Here is a 13,269-nt window from a genome sequence, read left to right on the forward strand (position 1 = left end):
GCCCCGGGCGGCCCCGCCTCCGCCCCGCCCCGCCCCCGGTGGTCCCGCCCCCGCCCTCCCCGCGTGGCCCGGTCTGAGGCAGCGGCGGGAGCGCGCGGCGCGGGAGACCGCCCCACTGCGGAACGCGGCGGGGAGGGGAGGGCGGGCTGGGGCGGGCGCCCGGGCGCCCCGGGCCGGAAGCGCCGCGGTCTCGCTGGCGTGGCCGCGGACATGTGCAGGATGTCCTTCAAGGTGAGCGCCGCGGGCTCGGGGAGGGAGTGCTGGGCCGGGCGGAAGACCTCCGGCGGCGGGCCCGCACCAGGGGAGCTCCCGGGGTGGCTCGCGCCGGGGGGCCCGCAGGGTGGAGTGAGCGCCGCCCTGGGTGCTGGCGGGGGACGGAGGGAAGGCGCCGGGCTGATGTGGCTCCTGTGGTTGGTGGTTTGGCGGTGTGGGCTTTGCTTGAAAGGCTTTCGGTACTTGCGGCGGCAGGTCAGAAGAGCCCGGCCGCAGAGCGAAGGGGCGGCGGGGACTGTCGCCGGGGTAACGGGCGGGGGCGGGAAGAAGCCCGAGGTCAGCGCTATCCCGTGGCCGCGCCCCGGGGAGAGACCCGGGCTGCGGCACCAATTCCTGATTCTGGGTCCTCCTTTCTGAATGCCAGCGGCACCCCTGTCGCCTCCTCTCCAGAGCACTTTTTGGACGCTGAAGCTTAGTGCCCAGCAGGATGGAGCTGCCGCTGATTACCTGGCTTCAGTGTCCAAAGGAGTCTTAAGAGTTCCAGGTCATTCCATTTAATCCTCACATTTCAGGATGAAAGTAACGGTACTTGATTTGCCTCTATTGAGAGGTCCTAATAAAAATAATTAAAATGTATTGAGCACTTAAAATGTGCCTGACTCAGCCAAGGGCATCTGGGCGCACCTTCTGAATCCTCAGGAAGATCCGTGAAATGGTACTTTCGTGTGTGTCTCGCCTTTTTTTTTTTCCCCCTTAAAGCAAGAACACTAAAACATGGAAAAGTTAAGTAACGCATCACGGTCCTGCAGCCAGTAAATGAATGGTTTTAACATTGAAACCCTAATGTGTCTGGCTTCCATCTCCTACAGTAACTCCTATAAAGAGGACTGATATGTTGAGATGTGCATGTTAGAAAGATCTCTGGCCACAGTTTGAAGAAGGGAGGCAGAGCTAGGGTCTTCTTGTTAAATGGTAGGGACTAGGGAACAGGTGTCTGGAATGGAAGGAAATAAACAAATGTGAGTGACTTAAAAAAATTTTAATCCATGAAATTCTGTAATTGATGTTTTTCCTTAAGTTAGGGAAGACTAGAGAGGTAAAGATAAAATGTTTGGTTTGGGACATGTAGAGTTTAAGGATGGACGGAAGTCCAGAAAGAGATGTTGATTAGACCGATCTACAAACTGGGAACCCCGGAGTATAGTCAACCCTGGAGAATAGTCTAGGCAGGGGGTAGAGATGAGATATAGGAGTGAGCAGTGTTAGGTGGTTATTAAACCCGTGAGAATGAATGTGATTGCCCCCCTGAGACCATGTAAAAGTGGAAAGCAGAGCACTGAAGACAAAATCTTGAAGATCAAACTTTGAGAATGAGCAGAATAAGAGAAGCCCATTTAGAAAACTGAAGAGCAGTCAGCAATGTATGAGAACAATCAGAAGCATGTGCTGATATGGAAGCCAAGGATCTCTAATCCTTTGGTAAAGATGGGGAGGAACTCAGTGATAAATACTACAGAGAAATCAAGCTGGGAATTAAAAAGTGTCCATTGTGTTTAGTAACAAACAGCCACTGTTGACCTTGCTCTGAGCAGTTTTAGTGACATGCTGGCCTCAGGAGCTTGATTGCAATAGCTTCAAAAGAGAGTGGGTAGGAACCACCAGGGTCCAGAGCTGTTTCAAAAAATTCTGCAAGAAACAGGCCGCAGTAGGGATTTGGAGTTGGCCAAGGGTTTGTTTGCTTTAAAATGGTAGAGACGTGACCATCTTTAAATGATGACAAATATCCCAACAATAAAAAGACAATAACCCAATTTAAAAATGGGCAAAGGAGGGGCGCCTGGGTGGCTCAGTGGGTTAAAGCCTCTGCCTTCAGCTCAGGTCCTGATCTCAGGGTCCTGGGATCTGAGCCCCTGCATCGGGCTGTCTGCTCTGCGGGGAGCCTGCTTCTCCCTCTCTCTCTGCCTGCCTCTCTGCCTGCTTGTGATCTCTGTCAAATAAATAAATAAAATCTTAAAAAAAAAAAAAAACAGGCAAAGGAGATGAACAGACATTTCTCCCAAGAAAATATACAAATGGCCAATAAGCACCTGAAAAGACGCTCAATGCCTTTAGTCATTAGGGAAATGCACATCAAAACCATAATTAGACATCACTCCACACCCACTAGGATGACTATAATCAACAAAACAGTGTCAGGTGTTGGCAAGAATGAAGAGAAAGTCAAGTCTTCATATCTCCATGGTAGGGGTATAAAGTAACGCAATCATATTAGGAAACAATCTGGTTATTTTTCCAAAAGTTAAACGTAGAGTTACCATATGACCCAGCAATTCCCCTCCTGCATATATACCCAAAAGAAATGAAAATGCATGTTTACACAAAAACTTGTACACAAATATTCATTTTGTTATTCATAATTGCCAAAAAGTAGAAGCAACCCAAATGCCCATCGTTTTGTTTATCATTGATAATAAACAAAATGTATGTATTAGCTTGAGCTGCCATAACAAAATACTATAGAGTGGGTAGCTTAAACATCAGGCTTTTTTTTTTTTTTAAGATTTTATTTATTTATTTGACAGAGAGAGAGAGACAGCGAGAGCAGGAACACAAGCAGAGAACCCAATGTGGGGCTCGATCCCAGGACCCCGGGATCATGACCCGACCTGAAGGCAGACGCTTCATGACTGAGCCAACCAGGCACCTGAACAGCAGGCATTTAATTTCTCACAGTTTTGGAGGCTGGAAAGTCCAAGATCAAGGTGCTGGAGATTTGCTGTCTGATGAGAGATCTCCTCCTGGCTTGGTAACAGCCACATTCTCACTGGATCCTCCTATTGAGAAAGAAATCTCTGGTGTCTCTTCCTTTTCTTGTAAGAACACTGATTCCGTCATGGGGGCAGTACCCTCTTGATCTCATCTAACCTAATTACCTCCCTAAAGGACTCACCTCCAAATACTGTCACATTGGAAATTAGGGCTTCAACATACGAGTTTGGGGGCAAGGAGGGACACAAATCTTCAGTCCATACCATGGTGTATCCACACAATAGAATATCATTTACCATAAAAAAGAAGGAAGCTGTGACACATGCTATAATGTGGGTGAACCTGGATACCATTATGTTGAGTAAAAGAAGCCAGACCCAAAAGGCCGCATATTTTATGATGCCACTTATACGAAATGATCAGAATAAGCAAATCCATAGAGAGAGAAAGCAGATTCTTGGTTCCCTGGGGCTAGGGAAGAATCGGGGGATGGAGAGAGATTGTTAATAGGTAGGAGGTGATGAAAATGTTCTGGAATCATGATGGTAATGCAACCTTAGGAACACGCTAAAAACCACCGAATTATATGCTTTAAAAGGGTGAATTTTGTAGTATGTAAATCAGAATCTCAATAAATAAGTATTTGAAATGATGATAGGGAGGCTCAATGGAGGGGATGGCTGAGCTGAGTGAGGAAGCATGCAGGAGGGGGGCGAGGCAGAGTGTGAGAGCATGGCTTCATTCCTTGTAGGGGTTCCCCCAGACAGGTGGAGAGGAAACTCTCTTCTGTTGGGGTTAGAGGAAAGGAGGTGAGGTTGAGCAAACCTTATCCATGTTTTGTAAAGTGAAGGCCAGGATGAGATCAGAATTGGGGTGGGTAGGAAGGAAAGTGCCAGAATTTGCCGTGAAGAAGGGAGAATGACGAGGACGTGACAGCTACTAGGTGAGGCGAGGCACAGGAGAAGCAGGTGGGATGGCCTGAGTCCTGAAGGAGCAGAGGTTTGTATACTTGACCGGAAGGGCGGCATCTCCAAAACAAGTGAGGAGAGCCTAAGAGCATTTTCCACTCTGGGGCTGGTGTGGGAGAAGGCTTAGTCCCCAACAGCTGGGAGGCACCTGGAGCTTAGAGCAGGGAGACAGAGGAGACACTGTGTTAGGTTAAGGACACGGAGTTGATTTTCCACGAAGTGGACTTCCGCACAGCACACAGGGAAGGCCTGAGGGCAAGGGAAGCAGAGTTGCACGCCCATCAACAGAGCCTGCACTAGCCCTAGCAGGCATACCATCAGGCATATTAAAATGTGCCCTCTGCCCAAGATGATAGACTTCTTATTGTACATTTTTGGAAGGGTGTTTATTATATTGCTATTAAAGCAATTTAGCCATGAGTAACATTTAATTTATATTGGCCCATGATTTTTCTGCAGTGTCCATATATAATAATTCTTGTGCAGAGAGAAAATCAGACCTACAAATTATTTTCATGTGCCATTAATATTTTATGAATACCGAATTTAGCAGTGAATAGAGTTGACAAAGATGGTACATTTTCTAACTCTTTTATTCATTCACTTTGATTTTAGAGCCATAGATTAACTTTATTTTCACAGGACTCTGAAAGTCTCATAGGCCCTCGTCCCTGGGTCTCCAAAGCGGTTGGCCGAGTCTGTGGGAGGATCAACAGAGCATCACTAGTCACAAGTTAGCCTCGTATTGATAACGTAGAGTCACCGCGTGTAGAGCTCTTTGCTTCTGAGCCACACAGACCCTTTTGCAGCTCCTCCTTGCTCCATTAAGCTATCAGCAATCGCCGGTCTGCCTCCAGTAAACTTCCTCTTTCCAAATTGGCAAGTTCTCCTCTGTTCTGGTTGGGAAAACAGACACGTTTGTGAGAATTATTTTTTAAAGTAAAAGCAAACTCAGAGTGCAGGTCGGAGCCTTTTTGTGGAATAAAGGTCACAGATTTCAGTCTACCAACTTGTGACTCTGTAAACGGCTGTATCAGGACTTACTCTTCAGGCCTGAGGTTGCCAAAAACCTAACACAATGAGGAAGGAGACTCTTCACGTGGTGAAGGAGGTCACCACCACAGAGGAAACATCGCTAGAGATAAAACCATGCCTGCATCTTTCTTGAGCACGTCTTCCCGGAGAGGACAGAGTGTCTCAATACCATGTTTCACCTTGGTCTTAGAAGTTGCTCATGGCTGGGCTAAAAGTAGGGGGACTTGTATTTTCCATCCTTGTTCTGAAAGTGCATAAATCATCTCATAATTGGCTTCAGTTTACCAGTCAGCTAAAATTATTTGAACTACAGGAAAATAAATTTACAAAGCCACATATGTTTTTAAACAACTTTATTGAAACATACCATATAACTCACCCATGGAAAGTGTTCATTTCAGTGGTTTTCAGTATATTCAGAGTTGTGCAACCATCAGCACAATTTTAGGATATTTTAATCATCCCCCTCCAAATAAATCACATGCCCATTAGCAATCACTCTCTATCCCTCACTCCAAATATCCCGGCTATAGATAACTGCTACTCTACTTTCTATCTCTATAGATAAGCCTATTCTTGACATACATGTCTTAGACCTTCCACATGGTCTCGAGTTCTGAGTTTGGAAATGTTTACTGACCTCTAAGGTAGAACACTTGGCGCAAATCACGTACTTTTTCTCTCCAGTTTCTCATCATCGTTAGAAGTGTAACAATACAACATAGGATTTAGGCTTCTGTAATGTTTATCAAGCATTCTGAAAATTTCAAGTACTTAGCATGAAGGGGACAATGTGTTAAAATAGCCAGTGACAGGGTGCCTGGGTGGCTGGGCCATTAAGCATCTGACTTTTAGTTTCGGCTCAGGTCATGGTCTCAGGGTCCTAAGATCAAGCCCCATATCAGGCTCTTCACTCAGCATAGAGTCTGCTTGTCCTTCTCCCTCTGCTCCTACCCCTGCTCTCACTCTCTCAAATTAATTTTAAAATCTTAAAAAGAATAGACAGTGACATCGCAAAAGTGTCCTTTTGCTCATGGCTTCTCAGTCCTGCATTCTATCCTTATTTAATGTGGCTGCTAACATCGAAGAAATTCATTACTAATGTTCTCTTGGTGGAATTAACAATCGAAACCCACAGTATTCTAAACCCTTTTTTAAACTGATGGTTTAAATCTCTACCCCCTCTTAGCTTTTAAACAGAATTCCAGTTCTGTACAAGTAACCATTTCCCTTCTCTTCCCGTCCTTCCTGTGACTAATTGCTGGTAGTGTAATAATGAACAGAGCAGGAGCCAAAATCCTGCCAGTAAAGGGGAGAAAAGGAGAAGAAAATATGGCATATGTGGAAGTTTACACTTAGTTTTTCTCCCAGGTATAAGATATAAAACCTCAGACTTGACTTGGAGTTGAGTTTGAATGCCGTTTCTATTACTTCTTAACTCTATGACCTTGAGTGATTTGTTACTGTGCCTCATTGCCTCATTTTTTTTTTTTAAAGATTTTATTTATTTATTTGACAGACAGAGATCACAAGTAGGCAGAGAGGCAGGCAGAGAGAGAGCGGGGGAAGCAGGCTCCCCGCTGAGCAGAGAGCCCGATGCAGGGCTCAATCCCAGGACCCTGGGATCATGACCTGAGCCGAAGGCAGAGGCTTAACCCACTGAGCCACCCAGGCGCCCCTCATTACCTCATCTTAAGAATGGGATTATGTGTGTACATGGGTGGCTCAGTTGGTTAAATGTCTGCCTTCAGCTCAGGTCATGAAACCAGGGTCCTGGGATCAAGCCCCATGTCGGGCTCCCTGCTCAGCGGGGAGCCTGCTTCTCCCTCTCCCTCTAACCATTTCCCTGCTTGTGCTCTTGATGTCTCTCTCAAATAAATAAATAAATAAAATCTATAAAAAAAAAAAAGAATGGAAAGAATAAAAAAACACCGATGTCATGCGGCTGTTCTGGGAATTAATGCATCAGAGCAGTGGAAGGACACCCAGTACAGAGCAAGATGGCAGTGTTGGTTGGAGCTGCTGTCCTCCTGATGTTGCGACCTACAAGCCTGCCTGAGCGAGGCTCACCGGCCTCACTGTAGAGATCAGAAAAACCAAGAAAGAGGCTAAATAGTAAAGCATTTCCATGTGCATCATCTCCTTCAAAGGCTAAAGGACTTGCCCCTCTTTCACTCGCCAGTACTTATGATGATATGCGTTTCAGGCCGGAGGAGATTTGGAAATTATCGAGCCAAGGTGATGTGCATCGACCCCGAAGAGAAGGGAGGTCAGGGAACTTGGAATGAGGTAGGGAAGGAGACCATCGGGGTCAGTGCTGCCTTATTCCTTGCTTTCTACAGAATTCCTCCAGAGGCCGGCCAGTGGGATGGCTAAAAGGGCAGCCCCGAGCACCAGACGGCCTGGGTCTGAAGCCTGCCTGTCGTCTTTCCCTTAGTTCACCTGAACAGTGGCATAGCGACAGTGCCCACCTCTCCGAGCTCTGGTGGGGGTTCAATGAGGTAGTATGTGCGGAGCAGGTACCAGCTGGTACACGTAAGCACTAAGTAAGTCTTAGTGCAAGATACCTGCCCTCCACTAACTGTGTCCGCCTTAGCAGCGTGGTAGGAGAGCTTAGCCATGTTTATGGTGGTCATTTCCCCACAACGCCCCTTAGGCACTGAAAGCGGGTTCACAGCTGATCTCATCATTTTCCCCCAAAGCCTGCCCTTCTTACAGCATTCCCCACTCTTGGGAATGGCACCATCTCAACCAGGCACTCAAACCAGAACCCCAGGGGTCAGTCCAGGGGCCTCCTGCCACCTTCTCCTGCGTATTTGGTCGCAGACCAAAACTGTTCAGTTTGGTTTCTTAAAATTTCTCTAGTCTTTCTCATTCTCCCACCCCACTATTGTTGCTTGAGCTCTGGCCCTCATTTTCTCCTGCCCTGTCCATACAATAGTTCCCTAACCCTATAGACACCAACCTCAGTCCGGCTCCAGGCATCAATCCATTCTCCCTGAGGCTGCCACAGGGATCTTCCTAAAACACAAAACCAATAGTATCTCCTCACCTTAGAGCTCTGCTTTGGCTCCCCAGTGCCCAGGCAAACCCCATAGCACGGCACAGCAGATCCTTCAGGATCTGGCCCTGTCTGCTATCAGTCCCTTGACCTTTCTCCACTCCCATCCTTCAGTCCAGCCCTTCTGAGCTAAGGACAGTTCCCAGCACACTGGGGTGAGCCTCCATGTCTTTGCTTCACTGCCTTGTCTGCCTGGGATGCTCTTTACCCAGCTCCCTGTTCATCTTTGGAGACTGTTTTTGAGAATTCCTTCTCTTTGAAGCCATTCCTGGCTACCTCCTTCATAAAGGCTCAGCCATTCTCTGCTCTCACAAGTAACCCGCATTCCTGCTCTAGTACCTGGGATTACATCTGCTGCCTATTGGCACGACTTGCTTCCCTCCTGGGCTGTAAAGCCATTAGAGCGGAGATCAAGGTTGACTCATACCCCTTGTCCTAAACCCTGGTCAGTACCACTGTCCCTAATACAGGCCAGTGACCAAGCAAATGAATTTCAAAGGACTGTGCATTTATAGCTAGCATTTCTTGAGTGTTCGTCATCAAACTGAATTGACATGTATTCTTTCCTTTAACTCTCCAACAGCACATGGCAGAGGCACTACTCCTGGCATTATTAGTCCCATTTTAGTGGGACAGAGAGAAGTTAAATAACATGCCCCGGGTCACAGAGCTAGGAAGTAGCAGACTCAGGACTTGAACTCAGCTCTTTCTTAGCCCAAATCAACTCTCCTTGCCTCCACCTCCCAGTACATCAGACACTTGAAGGAGAATGAAATCTGTCTGGCTTTTCACAAAGCTCAGTTTCTAAAACCTTGTGGGAAACCAAGGAATCTAGTCCTGACAGGAGAGAAAGCCCTGAGGCTATCCTCAAGGCCAGAGAAATTATTATGACAATAGAAGCTTGTGGTTTCCAGAGGTTTTTGAAAATAATTTGAGGTTAAAGAGAAACAACAAAATCACTAAAAGTGATTTACAATTTATTACTCTCAAGTCTTCCTGTTTCAGGAAAAGCCAGCAGAGCTGCTCCTGGTACGAATTAAGTTCTCTTACTAATTCACCCTCCAGGCTTCATTTTGGCCTTGTGCAATCTCCCTATGAAAAGGGCATTGTTTCGTGATTTCTTTCTTTCTTTCTTTCTTTCTTTTTTGTTTTTTTGTTTTTTCCTTTTTTTTCTTTTTAAAGATTTTATTTATTTATTTGATAGTGAGAAAGAGAGAGAGAGTGCACACACAAGTAGGGGGAGCAGCAGGCAGAGGGAGAAGCAGACCTCCAGCTGAGCAGGGAACCCGATGCGGGGCTCAATCCCAGGACCCTGGGGTCATGACCCGAGCCGAAGGCAGAGGCTTTAACTCACAGGCACCCCTGTTTCGTGATTTCTGATACAAGTCAGACCTGGCTGGCCATCACTTCAGCCAGTCACCGACAGCTGTAATGGGGGACCCAGCCTGGTACAAAAGCCACCAGCCCTGGGTGTGAAGGTCACCATTGCAATTTGGCCTGAAAACTGGGACCATAACATTTATGCTTTTAGGGAAAGCACATTGTTCATCTGGAATTTGAAGGGATTTTTGTTTTCCTCCTACCTGAGCCAGGAAACTATTCAAAGTATGTTTGCAACGTGCTTAGCACTCCCTACTTGTCCATGCTCTCCTCCAAGCACGCACGAGAGCACTAAATTGTGGGTGAGCTGAAGGACTGCAGAAGAGAAATCCTCATACCAACAAATACCCGCTTCATGGTGCTCTCACAATGCTCTCACTTTAGATGGCTCTGTGGACAGGCGCCTGGCTGGCTCAGTGAGTAGATGAGACTCTTGAGCTCAGGGTTGTGAGTTTGAGCCCTGCACTGGGTATGAACATTACTTAAAAATTTAAAAAAAAAAAAAATTATTATCAGATGGCTCCTTGTTGTGGGTGACATTGTTGTGTTTTCTTTTTAACTTAGCATAGGTGAGTAAGATACTAAATTTACTACTTTATCAGTATATACTTTACTACTTTATCAGATAATAGCACATAAAAGGGGTTGGGGTGAGATGGGTGTATTAAGCCCACCCAAAACATGCTTTTATTAAACAATTTGAACGCTAGAAAATTTCCTGAGGCCAGAAAAATTCTTCATAGTACCAATACTCAATTTAATTTTGCCTACTGATTCTAACGTTCTAAAGAAAAGTGGACAGAGGGGGAAAAGCTAGTACCTGTAAGCATTTATGATGTGTTGGGTACTGTATTCACCAATTAACCTACATCATTTAATCCTTACCTAAAACTTCAAGGCAGGTGGTCTAAGACTCACCAAGGCCAAGTCACTTGCCCAGGGCTAGGGTTGAAACCCAGAGCTGTCTGGTTCCAGAGCCTCCCCTCCACCCCCCACCCTCCCCTGGCGTGGACTCTTCTCTATAGACCCAAAACAAACTGTTGTGTTTTAGGAAATGCAGCTGTACTTCAGTCAACTCTGCCACTTTGATTTTTGAAGAACTGTTTGCCAGCTCTATTCCTTCCATAGGATGGTTCCAACATTAACTTTGCAACTTTAAGGCAGCAGTGGAAAGAAAGATCCGTATGAGGACATGTAACAGTGTTTTCTGCCCAGAGTTCCTAATTCTTCACTGAATCCTCTGGCAAGTTTCCAGCAAAGAAAATTAGGTGTAGGGCGCAGGGGAGGCCTTGACCCAGAAAGCTGGAATCAGATAGAAAGCTGAGAGCTTAGAAAAAGTGTGGTTTGGGGAGGTCAGAATTGGGAGAGATTTCTCTCTGCTTAAAGGGGAAGAAGGATTTAGGAATGTTTCAGGGAGGAAATAGCATTTAAGCAGAGCCTTAGTCTTGAAGGATGGGGGAAAACTCCTCTCAAGCAAAAAGGAAACTGTGAACAAAGACACAGAAGCAGGAAAGTGAGAGCACTCGTGGGAAATAAGATATTAGTAGTGCTATATTATCAACAATGCTGCTCTTTGTAACAACACTCCCATATCTGGTACAAAATAGAATGTGTTCCATAGCCAAGTATGTTACAGTCCTCCGTCGCGGGAGGAGCTGTCTTTTCCATGCTACGACACATCCGGAAATTCTGCTTTTTGAATGGCATATCTTTGCGTAGAAGCACATTAACGATGTCAACTTAACGGATGTCAAGTTTAAGATCCTGTCTCATTTTGCTTCTGCAGAAGGAAACTCCACTTGCCAACGCCGCCTTCTGGGCAGCAAGGAGAGGCAACCTGGCCCTACTTAGGCTGTTGCTGAACAGCGGTCGAGTGGATGTGGACTGCAGGGACAGTGTACGGATGGATTCCTGCGGTATATGCATGCCAAGGGCACGCCATTTCCCCTGCCGGCATGAGAGCAGCTCCCGAATACATTGCCCTTTACGGTGCTTACCTACTCGCTCTGTATGCTTGCTTTATCCTTTATAAAGTCCAGGGTACCCTGGTGAATGTAAAAACATATTCGGGGTTAGGGGGCACTGGGTGACTCTGTTGGTTAAGGGTCCAACTCTTGATTTCTGCTCAGGTCGTGATTTCGGGGTATGAGATTGAGCCCCGAGTCAGTCTCTGTGCTCAGTGGGGAGTCTGCTTGGGATTCTTTCCCTCTGCCTCTCCCCACGACTCACATACTTTACACGCATATACGTTCTCTCCTCTCTCAAATAAATAAATATTTAAAAATTTTAAAGACATATTAGGGAAACCATTACATGCCGAAAACGGAAAGCAGCCACAGTAAGGAAAGAGGCACTTCACTGGGAATTAGAATTGGCAAGGTCCAAGAAGAAAAGCGTTTTTAGTCACAGAATTCAAACCAATGGCTTCCATGGGAAGTGGAGATAATTCAGAGCAGAAGAGGACTGCCATGAGTGTGTAAGTTGGGTTTTTCTACAAGGAGAAGAGAACTGAGAACGGAAGCCGCCACCCAGCCTCTTACCTTTTATTATCGTTGCAAACATCAGTACACTCACTGACGAGTAAGGGTCTAAAGATGGATAGTACTGCCCACTGGCAGTCATCATCCGGGAATGATGGTCCCTCCCCAGACAGAAGCAGGGATTCCTCTGTACTCAGCAGGACGATGCATCTTGAGGGATCAGGAAGACTGAGAGAGAGAGAGAACAAGTATTTGTATTTTAGGGATAAAGATGTTTTCAAAGGAGCCTTATAGTTTTCCCAAAAACAGTATGTGGCATTTCCAACTTGTATTGCACAAGTTTGGTAAGTGTGATCAGCTGCACCCTGAGATATCCGGGTTGGCTCCATTTTGCCCACTGGGGGCATCGGTGTGCAGTGTCTTGGGTCTGCACCTCCAGACCCACCCAGACCCTTCTTCAGCTGGCTCTGTGTCCCAGAGCCTGAAAGGTAGGGCCTAATGGACTTGCTTCCCTCTGGCCTCCATTTGGGGTGGCCAATGGGAACGCTGGTAGGAATCGGAGGGCAGGAGGACAGGGATGTCGGGGAACCTGGTGGTCCTGCTCTGTCTGGCAGCAGTGCTCTAGTTCTGTGTCCTGGGAGTCACTGCCCTCCCCCACCACCCTGTGCCTTCAGGCTAAGCTGGCAAGGGAGCCCCGTTGCCGCTAGCTCCCAGTCCAACATTGTTCTTGTAGTGTCCTGTGCCCGGGGCACAGCTTTAAAAATCACTAAACTTTCTTCCAGCTATCCCAGTGTGACTACGCTCTCTGCTCCTTGCTGGGACCCAGACTGATATGAGGTCAGGCATCTGTGAACTTGTCACACCAGTCATACATGGGTCTTCTGGGCAGCAGTGCCACACTGGGCCACAATGGTATAGGAGATCTGGTTTTCATTGGGGCCTCACCCCCTGATCGTAATGATGACCACGTTTCCTCTTTTCCTTGAAGTCACCTTTTCTCAGCCACCCCTATAACTTTTTCCTGACTTTCAGTGTCCTAGGGGCCACCTCTCAGTGCTACACACATTCTGCCCCCAAGATAGTAAGTACCCCGTACTCTCAGCCTCCCTAGCACCCTTTCCTCCTTGGAAAGTGTGTGACTTGTCCTGCTACCTCCATTCCCCTCAGAGCTCATCCTCTGTCTCTCTTGGTCTGCTATCTCAATCAGAAATTTTGCTTCTATGAACAATACTAATGTGTTGACTCTTCCTCATTTGAAATAAAAACTCATTTTATGGGGCGCCTGGTGGCTCATTGGATTAAGCCTCTGCCTTCGACTCAGGTCATGGTCTCAGGATCCTGGGATCAAGCCCCACACTGGACT

At 46.8% G+C, this 13,269-nt stretch overlaps 1 protein-coding gene across 4 annotated transcripts in view; it reads left to right on the plus strand.

The window, feature by feature from the left end:
- The first annotated feature begins 77 nt into the window (after positions 1-77).
- ANKRD29 (ankyrin repeat domain 29) overlaps positions 78-13,269 on the plus strand; it is a 57,389-nt gene continuing 44,197 nt past the window's right edge. The window contains exons 1-2 of one of the 4 annotated variants that reach the window (XM_032310320.1): positions 78-231; positions 11,213-11,323. In XM_032310320.1, the coding sequence (XP_032166211.1) occupies positions 211-231; positions 11,213-11,323 (132 nt within the window). In that variant the 5' untranslated portion in view covers positions 78-210. Of the gene's footprint in view, positions 232-11,212; positions 11,343-13,269 lie in introns of all 4 variants that reach the window. The other 3 variants (XM_032310318.1, XM_032310319.1, XM_032310321.1) reach the window with 3 other exon arrangements.

The sequence above is a fragment of the Mustela erminea genome, chromosome 13, assembly GCF_009829155.1.
Source record: "Mustela erminea isolate mMusErm1 chromosome 13, mMusErm1.Pri, whole genome shotgun sequence".
Taxonomy (NCBI): Eukaryota; Metazoa; Chordata; class Mammalia; order Carnivora; family Mustelidae; genus Mustela; species Mustela erminea.